The sequence below is a fragment of the Oncorhynchus clarkii genome, chromosome 19, assembly GCF_045791955.1.
Source record: "Oncorhynchus clarkii lewisi isolate Uvic-CL-2024 chromosome 19, UVic_Ocla_1.0, whole genome shotgun sequence".
Classification (NCBI taxonomy): Eukaryota; Metazoa; Chordata; class Actinopteri; order Salmoniformes; family Salmonidae; genus Oncorhynchus; species Oncorhynchus clarkii.
The window spans coordinates 9705815-9726180 of record NC_092165.1 but is presented as its reverse complement, the minus strand read 5'-3'; the positions used below and the strand labels follow the sequence as shown (position 1 = coordinate 9726180).

Here is a 20366-nt window from a genome sequence, read left to right as displayed (position 1 = left end):
AAGAGAGAGTCCCCTGCTGCATTGTCTGGATCTAGCTGTGGCAGTGCGTTAGAGAGAGAGAGGAGAGGAGAGAGAGAACGTCAGCGTCCCATCCTGCCTGCCTCCACCAGTCTAGTCTAGGTGCTCCATCTGACAGCACAAGATTGATGGATTGAGCTGTTTATCGCACCTAACATCAATTCTGTCCTGCCTTCTCTTTCATTCCCTGCTTCAGTCCCTCATCCCCTCCCTCTCTCCCACCCTTCCCTCCCCACTCTTGGACCCCCACTTCCCTCTCTCCTCCGTTTTTAAAGGCGTATTTTATGCTGCCAGAGAGAGCGGCGCGACAGTGAGAGAGTGAGAGACGATCCAATCTGCCTCAAAGCCTTTCGCAAGGATTCGTGAGGAAGCGCTAGCTGGGACTGAGCTGGACTGGACCGTGGCATTCCTTGGAGGAGGAGGAGGGAGAGCTGTGGATATGGAGGACGGTGGGACACGGCACCTCGGCCATGAGTGCAGGGTGGACATGATGGAAGAGGAGGGGGAGCCGCTGACCGGAGGAGATGGACTGACCGGAGCTGGTGAGCTCTACATTTACTGTAGATCATAGGCAGATCCAGGCTTCGAGTGACCAAAGTGCTGTCACCCTTTCCCCCCCCATCACCACAGATGATTAAACTAATTGAGTTCTATACTGAAGATCCTGATTAGTTGATTATTGAAGTCAGGTGTGTTAGCTGGGGCTGGGGCAACAGTGTGACACCAATCAGGCCCCTGAGGACTGGAGTTGGCCTTCCCTGCTATAGATACAGCTTTCTTCTCTCTTTAGTTCACTCACTCCTTCTTAGAATGCTGCTCCTTCATCCTCTCCTTGTTCTCGCTGTCTATCTCGTTCTCTTTCTTTCCCCCTCTCCTATTTGCTTTCTCCTTCATTCTCTCTCTGTTTTCCCTTTACCTGTGTCCTCAATTATCCTCATCCATCCTCCACTAACCTCCACTCCTCATGCTCCACTTCTCTGCATTCTACCCCTCTGGACACACAGGGCATTTCTAGTTTTGGTTGACATTTGGTTGAATTGTCAACTCACGTGAAATAAATAGAAAATGTCACCATGTCATTGAAATTAGGTTCCAAGTTGTGTGGAATAATAGAAAATGTCCTGACGTTGATGACGTGTTTCCAATCAGTTGTCCACGTGGATTCAACGTCATCACATTGAATGTTTTTGTTGAAGTGACGTCGTTTCCCGGGTCCAACCATACGTAGAATGTATGCAGGCCTCACTGTAAGTCACTTTGGATAAAAGTCTGCTAAATAGCATTTATTATTATTATTATTATTATTGTATATTATATAGTGATACAATCATTTTTTGCCCAGTGGTTATATTTGTTTGTCTGAAGCTTATTGACATACATGATTGTGTGTGTTTGTGTGTGTGTGCGCCTGCGTGTCTATGCCTACACTCTTGTTCCCTGGGGTAGAAAAATATCAAAATGCACAATGTACCTTCAAAGGTACACATAATGATCTCACATGGTACTGTTCGGTACCTTTTAGGGTACCGCCCGGCATGCTCTATTGCAGGGGGATTTTCAGAATTGTTTGTTTCAATATGTGTGTTTATTCATGAAAATTGATTGATTATTATTATTATTATGCTACACAAATATTTGTTTATTTATTTAACCTTTATTTAACCAGGTTAGCTAGTTGAGAACAAGTTCTCATTTACAACTGCGACCTGGCCAAGATAAAGCAAAGCAGTGCGACACAAACAACAACACAGAGTTACACATGGAATAAACAAACGTACAGTCAATAACACAATAGAAAAAAAAGAAAGTCTGTATACAGTGAAAAATAATATAAGGATAAATAACATACATTTTTCTAAACTAATCCAATTTGTTAGTAGTTGGACTTCTTGCACCCGTTACTGAGATTTTTCCCGTTTAGATTGTTAATCAATTTGTCTACCTTGGCAGTCGTTCTAAATGCAGGTTACAGTTGATTAAAAGTTCACATTTTTTTATATCCTAACTCTGGCTGGATTTCAATAGGAATTAAAAAGCACTTTGCAAGCCAGCATAATGTGACTTGACTGATGTGGCCTGCAATCCAGCAGTTTCAGATCACTGTGTTGGGGTAAAAATGGACTTTCAAAGTATGGCCGTATATGATTTATGTATTGTCATTAAGTGTTTAATTTCCATTCTAAAATGTTCACTTAGGCACTCAGTTGGTGAAAGCTACAAGACTGAAAGCCATGAATGCAACAACCATGCCTCTGTCACTAGCAAACACAGTCATGGGTGGTACTGATAACTCAAACATTTATCTGAAAGGCACCCTGGGAAATATGCAAATATAGTTTTTAAAACAACACCCCAGAACCTTTTTAGAGGTACATTTTTCCCACTTAAAAGGAACCATCTTTTCCCTTAAGGTACACTATTGGCTATTTTAAGGCACAAACTGCAAGGGTACAATTATGTACCTAGAACTAAAGGTACAAAGAATATACCTTACAGGGCACCACAACAGTGACAAGCGTTTGTACCCCTTTAAGAACAAATGTTATTTCTGTGTGCATGCATACACTTTTTAAGGATCCTAAAAACCACTGTGTTGGCCAAACTGTTGTCACTAATAAGCTTTGGCAGAGGCAAAATATATCTCCTGTGGTCATCACTCAAGGTGCATGATAATGAGATAAGCGTTGATTTCAGTGGTGGCACTGAGCCTCCATTCTGTCTCCTCCTGGGGCTGATGCCATGGCTCTTCAGGAGGACAAATATTGCAGTTTCACCATAGGGCTCAGTATTGTTAGCATCGTAGCACGCTAAACTCGGATGTCTTCCCTGAAGGGTAACAGCAAGTGATTGAAGCCTTTATGAAAATGAACGAAGAATGAGGAACAAGGAGCGTACACACACACACACATACACACACAAACCCTCTCTCTCTATTTCGTTCCTCTCCTCATCACAGCTTATGGGATCAGGGGATATTTTGAAATATATGTCAAAATAAGATAATTTCCTGTCAAGTAAAGCTCTTTTTCCCCCTCTTCCGCCCTCCATCCCTCCATCCCTCCCTCCAGCCCAACTTTAAGTGGGTGTGTAATCAGTAATAATGAACACCTCTGCTCTGGACCTGTGCGTTCCAAATGGCACCCTATTCCCTTTATAGAACACTGCTTTTGACCAGGGCCTGTACGTATCCTATCCCATGTAGGGAGTAGGGTGCCACTTGGGACGCAGCCGTTGAACACCTCCGGTTTTGTTTTCTCAAAGTGTGGAGGGGGAAACGGAAGAAGGGAATTGAACAAAGAAGGTAATTATAGAGCTACAGCGCCACAGACAGGTTGACAACCTCCCATTACCAATCACAAGGTGAATTTGTTTCTCTTGTCGCTGGGTTGACGTAGAAGATAAGAGGCGGTGGGAACAGCGATGGGTGAGATGAGACAGGCTTGGCGCGTTCAGGTCACCTAGACTAGAGAGTTTGGTATTCATTGCACCCACATGCTCTACCTCAAAAAGTCTAAAAGAGGTCCAAGGTCAGAATCCATTATATTTTTGACCCTGACCGACACAGTTTTGAACAGTCACCTGTATGAATCATCTCAGCATTGACTATACTCATGGGCCTATGTTATCGTAGTGTTTCGGTAAGGCGTGCGTACTGGCGGTAGAGAAGTAAGGCGCAGGAGAGCAAAGACTGTGTTACAACGGCGCAGTTTAATGTTAAAAATCACCGTGAACATAAACAATATATATAATGGGACAAAAACCCCAGACATAACGTGCACACGCACTTACAATAAACAATACCGGACAAGGACATGTGGGGAACAGAGGGTTAAATACACAACATGGAATTGATGGAATTGAAACCAGGTGTGTGGGAAGACAAGACAAAACAAATGGAAAATGGAAGGTGGATCGGCGATGGCTAGAAGACCGGTGACGTCGACCGCCGAACAAGGATAGGGACCGACTTCGGAGGAAGTCGTGACAGTTTCTGGCGCTATAAGCAGCATAATGGTGTTACAAGCAGGATATAGCTTATAGTTAAATAACCTCATTATCAATCCATTATGACCCAAGCTGTGAATACACAAATCCACCTTTATTATCTAGGATTTGAACCTTTACTGGTCTGGATCTTACCACTTAACCCTCTGACGTCTATCCATCCCTCCTGGTTCACCAGTCTAAAACCACCTCATTAACATGTAACTTAACTGTTTTACGCCTCTTCATTAAACGTAGGTGACAAATCCTTCCACCACCATTAACTGTCTGTCCTCTCTCTAGTAGATCCCAGGGCCTTAATGTGACAGTAACTCACTCTCCCCATTGTACCACCACTTACGGTTATTGGGCCTTTTGTTAAAACATCAATCTCGTCAGGTGTGTGTCGGCAGCAGGCCGCGCTAGCTGCTGCCGTTCTGGTGATTGAATCATCAGCATAGTCCAGGTGTTCTTCTGTAACGCCAATTTCTTCAGAAAAAGAGACGGCGAGAGATTTTTTTTCCTCCCAAGTTTCAAACCCCACTGAGCCCTCAGCAGGCAGTGAATTATGGGTAATGCGTTCAATGCATTCCCCTACTCCTAGGTAAATTATATTAAAAGAAAAAAACACGACTGTCTTGGGCCCGGTCTCTTAAATGTAATATCTATTCATGAAAGGGATAAGCGAGGTGATTAAGATTGTCGTAACAACGGCTGCTAACCCACTTTCACAGCCGTGCCAGGGCTTTTCCAGGCTTCTCCTTCTCAGGGAAATTGCTTCATTTTCTCACCACGTGGCTTCTGCTCGCTCGACACTCTGCAGGGGATGTAGGTGCGTGCAAGGTGGGAGGTATGAAGGGAGGGAAGGAGGAGGAATTTCTCTGGCATCATTTTGTGAGAACTGTGAAGGAGCAGCATTCCCACGTGGGTCTTCCTCCCGAGTTCCGACCTCCACCTTCCCACTTTCCTCAGAGTTACGGGCTCAGGACTCCGGCCCCAAGTGGTACACATGTAGGAAGGGGAGGAAGGAGAGATGAAAGAGAGAGAGAAGAGGGAGGGAGGGAGGTTAAATGAGCATCTGCGAGACCCCCCCCCCCCCAGCGCAAGTCCTTGGAGGTTCATTAGGGCTGTCGTCCCAGAAAAATCACCTTGTGCACTTCAGAATATATTACCCCCTCCTTTCCCTCCCGCTCTCCCTCCCTCCTCCCTATACCAGAGCTATTATTTCTAGATTCATATGAAACGTATCACAGATGGGCACACCTCATTTGGTGTGGCCCCCCTCCGGTGTGTGTGTGCTAGTCTGTGCAAGTGTCTGTGTGTGTGTGTGTGCCTGATTTGAGTGTATGCATGCCTGCATGTGTGTGCATCTCCAAGGACCCCCCTCATTGGTCAATTTCCATATTTATGGCGCCAGAGGAGTAGCGTAGGTTGCACATTATACTGCACCTGTGTTTCTCTGTCTCTCCATGCTAATCCAACACACTGGAGTTGGGTCACCTGTTAGTTTATCAACTAGTCTAGTCTACACACCTGGCTAATTCTCTCCTGGTGCAATTAGTCAAACTAATTAGGAATTTGTTTGGCTGCGGTTGGGTCAATTCAATTCCTGTTAGGGGTCAATTACATAGTCCCTGGTAGTGGAAGTTGGTACAGCTTTGCAGGTGCATGGATTCTGTTCTCTATTGATACATAATTTTGTAATTTTGTAAGTCAATATCATCTTGGACAGTTGTGTTAGTTGGTTAGTCCTGTTGGTCTACAGTTGAATGAAATGGGTTAGTCATGTCGACCTACAGTTTAATTAAATGGGTTAGTCATGTTGGTCTACAGTTTAATTAAATGGGTTAGTCCTGTAGACCTACAGTTTAATTAAATGTGTTAGTCCTGTAGTCCTACAGTTTAATTAAATGGGTTAGTTCTGTAGTCCTACAGTTTAATTAAATGGGTTAGTCTTGTAGAACTACAGTTTAATTAAATGGGTTAGTCCTGTAGTCCTACAGTTTAATTAAATGTGTTAGTCCTGTAGACATACAGTTTAATTAAATGTGTTAGTCATGTAGTCCTACAGTTTAATTAAATGTGTTAGTCCTGTAGAACTACAGTTTAATTAAATGGGTTAGTTCTGTAGTCCTACAGTTTAATTAAATGGGTTAGTCATGTAGTCCTACAGTTTAATTAAATGTGTTAGTCCTGTAGTCCTACAGTTTAATTAAATGTGTTAGTCCTGTAGTCCTACAGTTTAATTAAATGGGTTAGTCATGTCGTCCTACAGTTTAATTAAATGTGTTAGTCCTGTAGAACTACAGTTGAATTAAATGGGTTAGTCCTGTAGTCCTACAGTTTAATTAAATGGGTTAGTCCTGTTGGTCTACAGTTGAATTAAATGTGTTAGTCCTGTAGACCTACAGTTGAATTAAATGGTTAGTCCTGCAGAGAGAGTTGCTGATTGGTGGAGTGATTAGAGCCCTGTGAGGTAGAGAGAGCTGTAAAGTGGCTGATTGGTGGAGTGATTAGAGCCCTGTGAGGTAGAGAGAGCTGTAAAGTGGCTGATTGGTGGAGTGATTAGAGCCCTGTGAGGTAGAGAGAGCTGTAAAAGTGGCTGATTGGTGGAGTGATTAGAGCCCTGTGAGGTAGAGAGAGCTGTAAAAGTGGCTGATTGGTGGAGTGATTAGAGCCCTGTGAGGTAGAGAGAGCAGTGAAGTGGAGTGGTGGAGTGATTAGAGCCCTGTGAGGTAGAGAGAGCAGTGAAGTGGCTGATTGGTGGAGTGATTAGAGCCCTGTGAGGTAGAGAGAGCAGAGAAGTGGAGTGGTGGAGTGATTAGAGCCCTGTGAGGTAGAGAAAGCAGTGAAGTGGCTGATTGGTGGAGTGATTAGAGCCCTGTGAGGTAGAGAGAGCTGTAAAAGTGGCTGATTGTGATTGGCTGTCCCCTATGGTAAAGTGATGCAGAGAGGGCCTTGAGCAGCTCAACAGCTGCCATTGTCCCATGATCCCTGACAAGGGTATTTTCTAATCACCAAGTTTCATCACCAGTCATTTACGTCATTTAGCAGTGGGTCACTGTAGTATCATGTTATTAACATGTCACATAGTCTAAACACCAGTCATGGTAATATCATGTTATTAACATGTCACATAGTCTAAACACCAGTCATGGTAATATCATGTTATTAACATGTCACATAGTCTTAATGTTAAACACCAGTCATGGTAATATCATGTTATTAACATGTTACATAGTCTAAACACCAGTCATGGTAATATCATGTTATTAACATGTCACATAGTCTAAACACCAGTCATGGTAATATCATGTTATTAACATGTTACATAGTCTAAACACCAGTCACTGTAGTATCATGTTATTAACATGTCACATAGTCTCAATGTCTAAACACCAGTCATGGTAATACCATGTTATTAACATGTCACATAGTCTCAATGTTAAACACCAGTCATGGTAATATCATGTTATTAACATGTTACATAGTCTCAATGTTAAACACCAGTCATGGTAATATCATGTTATTAACATGTCACATAGTCTCAATGTTAAACACCAGTCATGGTAATATCATGTTATTAACATGTCACACAGTCTCAATGTCTAAACACCAGTCATGGTAATACCATGTTATTAACATGTCACATAGTCTCAATGTCTAAACACCAGTCATGGTAATACCATGTTATTAACATGTCACATAGTCTCAATGTTAAACACCAGTCATGGTAATACCATGTTATTAACATGTCACATAGTCTCAATGTTAAACACCAGTCATGGTAATACCATGTTATTAACATGTCACATAGTCTCAATGTTAAACACCAGTCATGGTAATACCATGTTATTAACATGTCACATAGTCTCAATGTTAAACACCAGTCATGGTAATACCATGTTATTAACATGTCACATAGTCTCAATGTTAAACACCAGTCATGGTAATACCATTTTATTAACATATCACATAGTCTCAATGTTAAACACCAGTCATGGTAATACCATGTTATTAACATGTCACATAGTCTCAATGTTAAACACCAGTCATGGTAATACCATGTTATTAACATGTCACATAGTCTCAATGTTAAACACCAGTCACCCAGTAAAATACTACTTGAGTAAAAGTCTAAAAGTTTTTGGTTTTGTACTTAAGTATCAAAAGTAAAAGAATAAATCATTTAAAATGTCTTTAAGCAAACCAGACGACACAATTTATTTATTTTTTATTTATTTATGGATAGCCAGGGTCATAGTTCAACACTCAGACATACTTTAGAAACGAAGCATTTGTGTTTAGTGAGTCCGCCAGATCAGAGGCAGTAGGGATGACCAGGGATGTTCTCTTGATAAGTGCGTGAATTAGACAATTTTCCTGTCCTGCTAAGCATTCAAAATGTTTGACTTGTGATTATAGCTAACTAGTGATTACTGATAATAAAATGAGTTAGTAACCTAATGATATGATCTGTCTTCGCTAGAAGTGTGCTGTGTTTGTAACACCCGGCCCATACATCAAGACGTGTAGAGTACCCGCGCTTCATTAGCCAGGCTGACGATGCTGGGAGAGAGGACAGTTCTGCCCAGGCACTGCGGAACGAGGATGAGGGGGTGCGGTGCGTGTGTGTGTTGCAGAGAGTGTGTGAGTTTCTCCCTTGGCACGCGGCCCTCCAGGTATGGTGGTGAGCTCATGCCTCGATGATACCCGTCATACTGGCATCAGATGGTGGGTACAAGCGATGGCACCCCTCCACCCCACCACCCAGCCTCCTCCATTAGTTCCCCATCGGGGTGGTTGTGGGGAGGGGGGAGCTGGGCATTCAGGGCGATGGATGTCGGGGAACTCTGGCTGTGACACACGACGCAATCGGATAAATAGATTGCAGCCCGTTTGCATAATCTAAAGCGAACCGGGCCATCAATCACACGAGGCGTTTCGGTCCGAGCCGTTACAATAGCCACAGTGTTAAACCTCTCTGAAGACATATTGTGTTGATGATAGGGGAAGGTATTTTTCCATGCTTACTATCGTAGAGTGAATGGAAAGACTGGCACTGAAGTGGTGTTGGATTTTATTGCCTTTCATTTGGGTTTCATTTGGAGGAGAGGTGCCATGCTCGTCGACATCGTTAAAAGCCTAAATGAAATGGTCGTAGAGGGCATAGTGGTTAATATGGAGATGAATGGGTATTTGATAGATGGTTTTGCCCTTTGCAGTGAAATGTGTGTGTGCGTGTTTCGGTGTCTGTCGGTGTGTCCGTCTGTGTTTTGTTTTCGGTGTGTTTCGGTGTCTGTCGGTGTGTCCGTCTGTGTTTTGTTTTCGGTGTGTTTCGGTGTCTGTCGGTGTGTCCGTCTGTGTTTTGTTTTCGGTGTGTTTCGGTGTCTGTCGGTGTGTCCGTCTGTGTTTTGTTTTCGATGTGTTTCGGTGTCTGTCGGTGTGTCCGTCTGTGTTTTGTTTTCGGTGTGTTTCGGTGTCTGTCGGTGTGTCCGTCTGTGTTTTGTTTTCGGTGTGTTTCGGTGTCTGTCGGTGTGTCCGTCTGTGTTTTGTTTTCGGTGTGTTTCGGTGTCTGTCGGTGTGTCCGTCTGTGTTTTGTTTTCGGTGTGTTTCGGTGTCTGTCGGTGTGTCCGTCTGTGTTTTGTTTTCGGTGTGTTTCGGTGTCTGTCGGTGTGTCCGTCTGTGTTTTGTTTTCGGTGTGTTTCAGTGTCTGTCGGTGTGTCCGTCTGTGTTTTGTTTTCGGTGTGTTTCGGTGTCTGTCGGTGTGTCCGTCTGTGTTTTGTTTTCGGTGTGTTTCAGTGTCTGTCGGTGTGTCCATCTGTGTTTTTTTTGTCGTGTTTGTCGGTGTGTTTCGGTGTCTGTCTGTGTTTTTTTCACCGTGTCTGTCGGCGTGTTTCGGTGTCTGCGCGCCTGTGTGTGTCGTGTCTGAAATATCTCAGATTATTCATTTTTCATGAGTGAACAGCTTTGTATTCTCTCTTAATGATTTTCCTCTCTCTCTGTCTCTGTATCACAGGTGTTATCCTGATTCCCAAGCTGCCCCATGTGGAGTTCAGCCTGGGTAAGTGTCTGTCCTTCTCTCTCTGTTCTTCTTCTTCTCGGTTCTTCTTCTTTTTCTTCTCTATGTCCTCCTCTGTCCTTCTCTCTCTGTCCTTCTTCTCTCTGTTCTTCTTTTTCTTCTCTATGTCCTCCTCTGTCCTCTCTCTGTCCTTCTTCTCTTTGTTCTTCTTTTTCTTCTCTATGTCCTCCTATGTCCTCTCTCTGTTCTTCCTCTTCTCTGTTCTTCTCTCTCTGTTCTTCTTCTTTTTCTTCTCTATGTCCTCCTCTGTCCTTCTCTCTGTCCTTCTTCTCTTTGTTCTTCTTTTTCTTCTCTATGTCCTCCTATGTCCTCTCTCTGTTCTTCCTCTTCTCTGTTCTTCTCTCTCTGTTCTTCTTCTTTTTCTTCTCTATGTCCTCCTCTGTCCTTCTCTCTCCGTTCTTCTTCTTCTCTGTTATTTTTCTTCTCTATGTCCTCCTCTGCCCTTCTCTCTGTTCTTATTTTTCTTCTCTATGTCCTCCTCTGTCCTTCTCTCTGTCCTTCTTCTCTGTTCTTCTTCTTTTTCTTCTCTATGTCCTCCTCTGTCCTTCTCTCTCCGTTCTTCTTCTTCTCTGTTCTTTTTCTTCTCTATGTCCTCCTCTGTCCTTCTCTCTCTGTCCTTCTTCTCTCTGTTCTTCTTCTTTTTCTTCTCTATGTCCTCCTCTGTCCTTCTCTCTCTGTCCTTCTTCTCTCTGTTCTTCTTTTTCTTCTCTATGTCCTCATCTGTCCTCTCTCTGTTCTTCTTATTTTTCTTCTCTCTCTGTCGTCCTCTCTAGTCTTCTCCTCTCTGTTCTTCTTCTCTCTCTGTTCTTCTTCTCTCTTTGTCCTCCTCTAGTCTTCTCTCTCGGTTTTTCTTTTTCTCTCTGTTCTTCTCTCTCTCTGTCCTTCTCTGTCTTCTCTGTGTTTTTCTTCTCTCTCTCTGTTCTTCTCTCTCTGTGATTCTCATCTTATTCCATGCCACAGGGCTCCAATTTCACCATGTAGTCAGCTCAGATAGCCAGACACATCCTATTATCGACAGGAGGCCACTATGAGACAGGTCAAACATACACATGTACACACATGCGCGTGCATGTGTACACACACACACACACACACACACACACACACACACACACACACACACACACACACACACACACACACACACACACACACACACAGAGAGACAGACATACAGACAGACAGACAGACAGACAGACAGACAGACAGACAGACAGACATTAATCAACCAGCCGATAGATCAAAGACTAGACTCACTTCTTCCTGACTGTCTCACAGTAGAGGGGTTCTGGTTCTTCTTCCTGACTGTCTCACAGTAGAGGGGTTTTGGTTCTTCTTCCTGATGGTCTCACAGTAGAGGGGTTCTGGTTCTTCTTCCTGACTGTCTCACAGTAGAGTGGTTCAGGTTCTTCTTCCTGACTGTCTCACAGTAGAGGGGTTCTGGTTCTTCTCCCTGACTGTCTCACAGTAGAGTGGTTCTGGTTCTTCTTCCTGACTGTCTTACAGTAGAGGGTTTCTGGTTCTTATTCCTGACTGTCTCACAGTAGAGTGGTTCTGGTTCTTCTTCCTGACTGTCTCACAGTAGAGTGGTTCTGGTTCTTCTTCCTGACTGTCTTACAGTAGAGTGGTTCTGGTCCTTCTTCCTGACTGTCTCACAGTAGAGGGGTTTTGGTTCTTCATCCTGACTGTCTCACAGTAGAGTGGCTCTGGTTCTTCTTCCTGACTGTCTCACAGTAGAGTGGCTCTGGTTCTTCTTCCTGACTGTCTCACAGTAGAGTGGCTCTGGTTCTTCTTCCTGACTGTCTCACAGTAGAGTGGCTCTGGTTCTTCTTCCTGACTGTCTCACAGTAGAGTGGTTCTGGTTCTTCTTCCTGACGGTCTCACAGTAGAGGGGTTCTGGTTCTTCTTCCTGACGGTCTCACAGTAGAGGGGTTCTGGTACTTCTTCCTTTTCGACTGTTAGAGATGGTTTCATGTATATTTTATACTTCTGCAATGGGAGAGTTCTATTTTTGGTCGATGCATTGTTGCCCATGACAAGTTTCACTGTGTCGATGTCTGACATATGTGAATCTTAGCTGCAGTGCTCTGAGTAGGGGGAAGAGGTTCATTGGCTTGGGAGGTGGGGGGGAGAGGTGACCCATAATCTTTCATCTTGACCACCCCCCAGGCATTGGAAAATGTGTTATCAGTAAAGCCAGTGTATTTTCCTGACCAGGTGATATAACCAGGTAAAACTGGGGTCCAGAGTTTTTCCTGGTCAGGTCAGTTGTCCAGAACAATTCCTGGCCCTAGTTATTGGGTCTGAGTGTGTAACTCTGTAACTCAGTCAAGTCATCATTTAAATGAAAATGTGTCTCTGCTCATCACAAAGATATTGTTTTCATCAATTTCATCTGTTATAGAGATAATAAAACACCATATTAATACACATCACTGTTGTAGAGTTAAAATAACAACATATGGACATGTTTTCCTTTCAACACTCTGGACATTTCTGTCTACCCACAATGCCTGCTGAGCAGACCAGCAACGTGCAGCAGGAGAGCAGCTGGCCAGTCAGATTGCAATTTGAGTGCTGGTGCACACATACAGGGACTCCCAGCTCGGTTTCATTTCTAGACAGATTATCTACAGTTAAGGACCGTGTGTGTGTGTGTGTGTGTGTGTGTGTGTGTAATAGACTCGCATGCACACATACACACACACACACACACACACACACACACACACACACACACACACACACACACACACACACACACACACAGTGTACAAACAGATATATGGTCGTCTTGGCCTGTTAACCATTGTACTGCATAACACATTTCATTTAAGTGACAATAGAATTGACTGGAGTAGAGCTGAAGGAATATGCACTGTGAGTCTTCGTGTAGTGATGCAATGCTTCTCCAGAGGTTGTGAAATGGCTTCTGTTCCAATGTGAATGTTCTGGAACAATGGAGTCAATCTGCTGGACAGCTGCAGAGGAAAGGGTGACATGTTTGTATAATTGCAGTGGTTGTGTGTTGTGTGTGTGCGCATGCAAGCGTGTGCGTATCACTCTCTCTGTGTGTGTGTGTGTGTGTGTGTGTGTGTGTGTGTGTGTGTGCGCGCATGCAAGCGGGTGCATATCACTCTCTCTCTCTGTGTGTGTATGTCGGCCTACGATGTCAGCAAGATGCCCCCCCCCATCTTCTTCCTTTGATCCATCATACTGTGAATACCAGTTTTGTCTACCTAGTCCTTAAATTACATGTGTATTTTATTCAATTGCCATTCACCATTTTGACTGAAAGGGCTTTTGTTGCTTCCGGAAAACATGATTATCTGGAAGCTCTTAGCTTGAGGTACATGTGTTTTTATTGATAGAGGCTGGCAGTTCTTTTATTCATGCCTTCCCTTTCTCTCTCGCCTGATTGATACATGAAACGATATTGCCAGAAATACCAGGAATACATCCATTGAAAACCGCAAAGAAAAGGAGTTTCTTGGTAATCCTTGAAAGCTGAGGGCTCTTCGCCTACCTGGGGTTCAAGCTACAGTATATTCCTGGAGCATAAAATGAGAATAACAAAAACAGCCACCCTGTCACTTGTTTTAGTACACAGCTGAGTGAAGTGGTTAGGAAAATGTAATCCCTCTCAAATTCATAGCCGTCCCTCTAGATCCAAGGACCGACAGTGAGAGAGAGATTCACAGACCCCAGACTGCACCTTTAAGGGCAAGCCATTGAGCTGAAGGGCAGTTTGGCTGAATAAAGCTTTGCCAGTAAGCGTTGAGTACATTTCATAACGGGATGAGATGATTCTAGGTTCGGTCTCGGCAAATAAAAAATCAATGGCTTGGCAATGATGTCGATCGTTCAGCAGGTCTCGTATCACGACAAGCTAATCACCCGTGACAAATAAAACAATGATTCCAGCCAAAATGATTTCTTTCTGGCCCTTATTATCAATTACCATCAGAGTGGGTGATTTAGAGAAAACGGTACGAATAAATCGCTCTTTGTGCGTTCTACTCCACCCGGCTGGAATGTTTTCTCACTTTAACCGTACGAAGAGAAGGTTTCTGACTAGCTGACATGCTCGTCTTCTGTAAAGGAAATGAGTGAAGACAGTTGATGTACAGCTCAGGATCGTAAGGGGATAGGTGGGGACGAGCCGAGAGAATACGCTGTGCATCTGTGATCAAGGACTCTCTTAGGAGACGGATAGAGGTGAAAGAAAGAGGGAACTGAGTGAAAGAGGTGCCTGCCACATTCTTTCCACATCATCTATGCCCTATGACGTTGCTCATTTAGCGCTGCCTTCCCTCGTAGGATGATATACAGTGAGTGTCGAAGACATTAAGGACCCCCCCCCTTTGCCCTCAGAACAGCCTCAATTCGTCAGGGCATGGACTCTACAAGGTGTTGAAAGCGTTCCACAGTGATTCTGTACCAGGTTGACTCCAATGCTTCCCACATTTGTGTCAAGTTTACTGGATGTTCTTTAGGTGGTGGACCATTCTTGATACCATTGGGAAACAGTTAAACATGAAAAACCCAGCAGCGTTGCAGTTCTTGACACACTCAAACTGGTGCGCCTGGCACCAACTACCATACCCCTTTCAAAGGCAGGTAAATCTGTTGTCGTCACCCTCTGAATGGCACACCATCCAGGTCTCAATTGTCTCAAGCCTTTAAAAATCCTCCTTTGACCTGTATCCTCCCATTCATCTACAGGTGGTGGATTTAACAAGTGACATCAATAAGGGATCATAGCTTTCACCTGGATTCTATGTCATGGAAAGAGCAGGTGTTCCTAATGCTTTGTACACTCAGTGTATATTCTGATGGATCTGCGCAGGGTAGACTCTAACGTGCACTGCCCTATGTTAGCCTCTTTTCCTAGAGGGTGTTCTCCAAGCAAAAGCTTGTGTTTTTTACACTTGACACATCAGCCATGTCCACATGTGTGCTGAAGTTTGTATGCGATCTGCGTTTTAGATAACAACATAGTCATCACTCGTAATCGCCTCTTTTTTAGTACTATGCATATGATGTTTTCAAAGTAACGACCAAGGTGGGAGGATATCCTTTCAATGTCCAACCACAGATATCAACAAAAAAAGGCTACCAACTATGCTATTAGTTATTTTATCACAATTAATTAGGGACTCTGCATACTTTGAATGCAAAAGGGAAGAGTCTTGAGAGATTTACAATAACCTAATATTTAACCTCATAACGATCTTTGTACAAATATAGCTGCTACTCGGGAGCGAGGTCACTAAGGGGAGAATTTAGAATGCTAAAAAGTAGTCCCTCTCAGTTACCCAAAACGCTTCAGCACGCCTTGGATTCATCAGCCGCAGAACCATTAGCATTATTTCCACTTGTTGCCTAGTAACTGTGGAGGAATGATTCGGTGTCAAACGGTGTGCCCGGCTATGCACTCCAAACTAATCACGCATTAGGCTTTTTATTAATTCATTCGACCACACATTCAGCTTGAAGTGATGCATGTATATCAACCTCATACCTACAGCAGGTCTGAACAGTACTGTCAACACATTGAGGTGGACTGAGTTCACATTATGTATTACCGTTATAATTGTTTGTCTCTATTCCATGGACTTTGTTTGACCTAAACACTACAGGCATTGTGGAACTAAGACCTACATAGACATTCATAGTATGAATCTGCATACGGACACCATGGCCTTTAGTTGTACTGTAGCCTGATTGGTTGTAGTCACCGTGCCTAATCTCCCTGTGGACTTTGTTTGACCGCTACAGTCTCTCAGGCAGTCATGGTGTGTGGAAGGACAATTTTTTCTTTAGAGGTCTAAACAGTGGGATGATTCTGCATAAAACACCCTCCTGGTCAGTGTCTGATTGGTTGAAGCCTGTAGCCTCCGAACATCAGAATTCCCAATGGCCCTGTGCCACAACAGGAAGCCTCTCTCTCAGTGGCCTCCAGGGGGAAGTCTCCGTGGAGAGGGGCTGCCGCTGCGTCAGGATGCCCAGCTTGGCAGCTCCTCCTCTGGGTACCGTGTTCTGGGGTTTAGGCAGGGTCCACGGGCAGTCCACCCAGCTAAGATGAGACTCAGACCCCAGGGGAGTGGAGGAGAAGCGGGGGAGAGGAGGAGAGGTAAGGGGGTGGGTTGAAGGGAGGTTTCAAAACCTTCCCAACACACTCTGTCAACTACCAATTAAAGCTAGAATAATCGGCTTCCCTCATTAGCTGTCGCTCGGCACACAAATTAGGTGCGGCTGTCGTTTGATAATGCCAACGTCGGAAAACAATGTTTCAAACGCCAGTGTCGTGTCCTTCATTTCTCATTCAGGTAACCTGTGTGTTTACCTCTGAGCTATACACAGAGGGGAAATAACCACTTCACACACACAGAGGGGGCATTTCAAAACCCCTTACTGTGCTTTTTAAGTTTTTCTTTTTAACTTTGCAAATGTGGATCAAGCTTTACTCTGATCACTAGTGTTTGATGATCATGTCCATATTATAATTAGTGTAAGCGAGGTGCAGGAGGCCATTTTAACTACAGTACAGTAGATCACTTCATCTACTTCTGTCTAGTAATGTTCTGAGAGAAACACACTTCTAACAAGTTGAAGGTAGCCTCTATTTTGGAAATGACCTTGGCTAGATCTTAGAAAACGGCTTCCTATTCCCTACATAGTGCTCTACTTTGTTTGCTATATAGGGAATAGGGTGCCATTTTGGATGTACCCTGGATGTTGGAACAACGGATACACACATTCAACGTTTCAAAAGAGTGGAGCCCCATAGTATATTTGGATGCAATTGGCGCAGGATGCAGTTGCTCTGGCCAAATGCTACGCCAAGCCCACGGGCGTTCATTTATTCTCCGCAATAAGTCTGTATCGGAGTACCTCCCCGACGATTTCTAGAACGTAAACACATTCTAACCGCTCTGACTGGTCCAGAAACCGATGGCTTGTGCCAGAGCCAGAACAAATGTGGGCTTTGATACTTTGATTGGTTAGAGATTATCCAATCACTGAAGACTTTGTTTTCTACAATTTCTGCATTTTGACATCCCCACAAATGACTTCAATGATGGCAGTCTCAGACTGAAGTATGTAGCGAACATAGAGCAGTTTGGGTCACCAGGCAACCGTTGTGTAACTCCCTGTACTGTAGCTCCTTTAACAAAGGCCCAATCATCATTTCAACTCAACATGGATATAGGATAAAGGAAGGGAAGTGGCCAATTTGTTTCCCAGAAAAAGAACCACCAATTTGAAGGCAAACCATCTTCAGCATGGATGCAAACAGTCAACATCTGTTACTGTATGTCAATCTGACATGGTACAAACACACTTCAAAGATTTACTGGAGCCTTTTCTTCTGTTAAGACACTCAATCAGCATCAATTTAAGTCCAAAGCCAGGTGAGACATGTGTGCCACTTTATTTATCATTTGTATTGATCAGGGGTCTCTATCCTTTTCTAGCATGAGAGCTACTACTTTTTAAAAAATGAAACGTTGCGAGCTACTCATTTTTTTTCTAGCTTTCAGATAAGCACATTATTTTCTTCCCGGGTCCTTAGTGTACAAGAGAAAGTAGTTTTCTGTCAATATATCTAGTAATATAATGGTTCATTAACAACTCTAAGGGGGGCCATATAAGGGGGGGGTCACTGAACAATTGTTCATAGATAAACAACGAAATTGGATGTTATGAGTCCATGTCAATTGCTAAATATCAGCAGAAGACAAAACAAATGTAGGTTTGGAAGAAAGCTAATAAATAGATTTTTGAGTGAAATTCCCCTTTAATTGCGCATCTGTCCCTTTAATTGCACAGGAACGTGTCGATCGAGCTTAATGCGATGGTTCTGTACTGCTGCTGTTCATTCCATGGCAAAGTTTCCAAATAATAAATAATAGATACAAATTATATACTCACTCATGGTATACTTTTGCCAGGTAAGCCGCCTTTGCAGTTAACATTTCATGGATAAGGGTTTTGGGGAAAGTATTTCTGTCAACTCACAAGATGGTTATCACATCAAGTGGAGTGATAGACAAACGCGCACGGCACACAGACAGACAGGGGCAATATTGCTGGAAATGAATTGGCAGATGTTGTGTTAGCCACGATTGGCTTAAAAAGCCAATCCTAACCATGGGTGGAATAATGTCAATGTTGCGTTGATTAGTTAGTAGCTGGGAGTTTGCGGTGTCGCATACTTGTGAGATTTGTTTATGACCGTTTGCAATGGAACACATGAAAAATTGCAGTATACTTTCGGGAATTGTTTGCCGAGCTACTCATAGTTGGGCTGTGACCTACTAGCTAGCGGTCAACCTGTTGGAGACCCCTGGTATAGATTATCATTCGCTAGTCAGCTCCTCACTTTATGGTGCGTTCTTTATTTGGTATTTTGACTTCACAGAATCAACATCTGTCCATTAATTCGACATCTTTCACTAGTCTAACATCATATGGTTGTCATTTTCTCTGTTTAATTGACATGTCAGATGTATAGACTCTCTCCACAACATGAATTGCCATTGTAGTAATATAACAGGCATTATATTTTCCACAGACCTGATGGTGAACACTGAACAGGTGTGAAAATGGCGGCGGCAGATGCAAATAATGCTGTCAAATTAATTGAAGCGCTGATATAATTATCGTGATTAATAATCCTCATCTGGAGAGTGGTGTATTTGTCTCCCATAGCAACCCCCACTCTCTCTCCCCCTTTCTCTCCCCATTTGCCCTTCTAATGGAATTTAGATTCCCTGTAAGGTCACAGAGGCGATGTTTTTATACAAATTCCCTGTGAATTCGTCTTGAAAAGTGTCAATGTATTCACATTTTTCCTCTTGCTCTTTCTTTCTTTCCCTCTCTCTTTTGTTTCTTTGTCTCTTTCGCTCCATATCTCCCTCTTTTTCTCTCCATCTCTCTCTCTCAATCTCTCTCCCTTTCCATCTTTCTTCCCATCTCTCCCTCTCGATCTAAAATGTTACGGACCTCATAAAGTCAGTAGTTGAGTTTAATGCCTGTGGCTTTGGTCCTATCACTCTGTGAAGCGATGCGGTTAGAGATGTCCACTGTCACATGTCAATCCTCAGTAGAGTGTGATATTAGGTGAGATCCCAGGACCTGTCAGAGATCCTCTGAGCCTTTGAACTGGAGAGGATCAAACACAGCAACTCCCCAGTTCTATACCACACTTCAAATCAAACTGTATTAGTCACAATACAATAGGTGTAGACCTTACAGTGAAATGCTTACTTATGAGCCCCAATTCAACAATGCAGTTTAAAAACAAATACGGATAAGAGTTAAAAGTAACAAGTAATTAAAGAGCAGCAGTAAAATAACAATAGTGAGACTGTATACAGGGGGGTACCGGTACAGAGTCAATGTGCGGGGGCACCGGTTAGTTGAGGTAATATGTACATGGTGGTAGAGTTATTAAAGTGACTATGCATAGATGATAACAACGGAGAATAGCAGCGGTGTAAAAGAGAGGGAGGGGGGGGTTCAAATAGTCTGGGTAGCCATTTAAATGAGATGTTCAGGAGTCTTATGGCTTGGGGGTAGAAGCTGTTTAGAAGCCTCTTGGACCCTAGACTTGGCGCTCCGGTACCACTTGCCGTGCGGTGGCAGAGAGAACAGTCTATGACTTGGGTGGCTGGAATCTTTGACAATTGGATGTGTTGCTATGATTGTGGGAGAGATGGAGAAAGAGAGAGACATGGAGCAAGAGAAAAAGAGAGAGAGAGAAATGATGAAACGTAGGGTAAAGCTGAGGAACAGAGGGAGTGGATCTTCTATGGCCCCTGGGAAAATAGAAGTGTGTGTGTGTGTGTTTCTGTGTGCGACTGCGCACATGTCTGTTCTTCTGCCTCCTCCGTTCTAACGCGGCTTTCTTCAGCCCTGTGTGGCTCCAGCACTTTAATGCAACTCCAACATATCTAATATTAAGATCTGGGTTGTTGGTGGAAGAACAGGGGAACGTCACGATGTAGAATCCATCCGATGGAACAGCACCAGAGAGATGGCACCGCATCGTAGTTGGCTGTGTTGTTTTGTTCTGCCTGGCGCTGCAGCCTTTCCTCCATGACAACAGGTTAGACATGGTGGAGGCTCTGATTTTAGATGGATACACATTCTGGAACAGTAGTTTGCATATTGTGTTTTAGAAACTAACCCTGATGGCAGATGCTTTGTGGCCTCCTGGAGCAACCAAGGTCGAAAGGCTAATCTATGATGTTTTTTTTTGTGGGCTGACACA

General features: G+C 43.6%; 1 protein-coding gene across 1 annotated transcript in view; it reads left to right on the top strand.

The window, feature by feature from the left end:
- Positions 1 to 496: 496 nt before the first annotated feature.
- LOC139374697 (type II inositol 3,4-bisphosphate 4-phosphatase-like) overlaps positions 497 to 20366 on the top strand; it is a 252978-nt gene continuing 233108 nt past the window's right edge. The window contains exons 1-2 of the mRNA XM_071115768.1: positions 497 to 560; positions 10022 to 10066. Coding sequence (XP_070971869.1) covers positions 506 to 560; positions 10022 to 10066 — 100 coding nt within the window. The 5' untranslated portion in view covers positions 497 to 505. The remainder of the gene's footprint in view (positions 561 to 10021; positions 10067 to 20366) is intronic.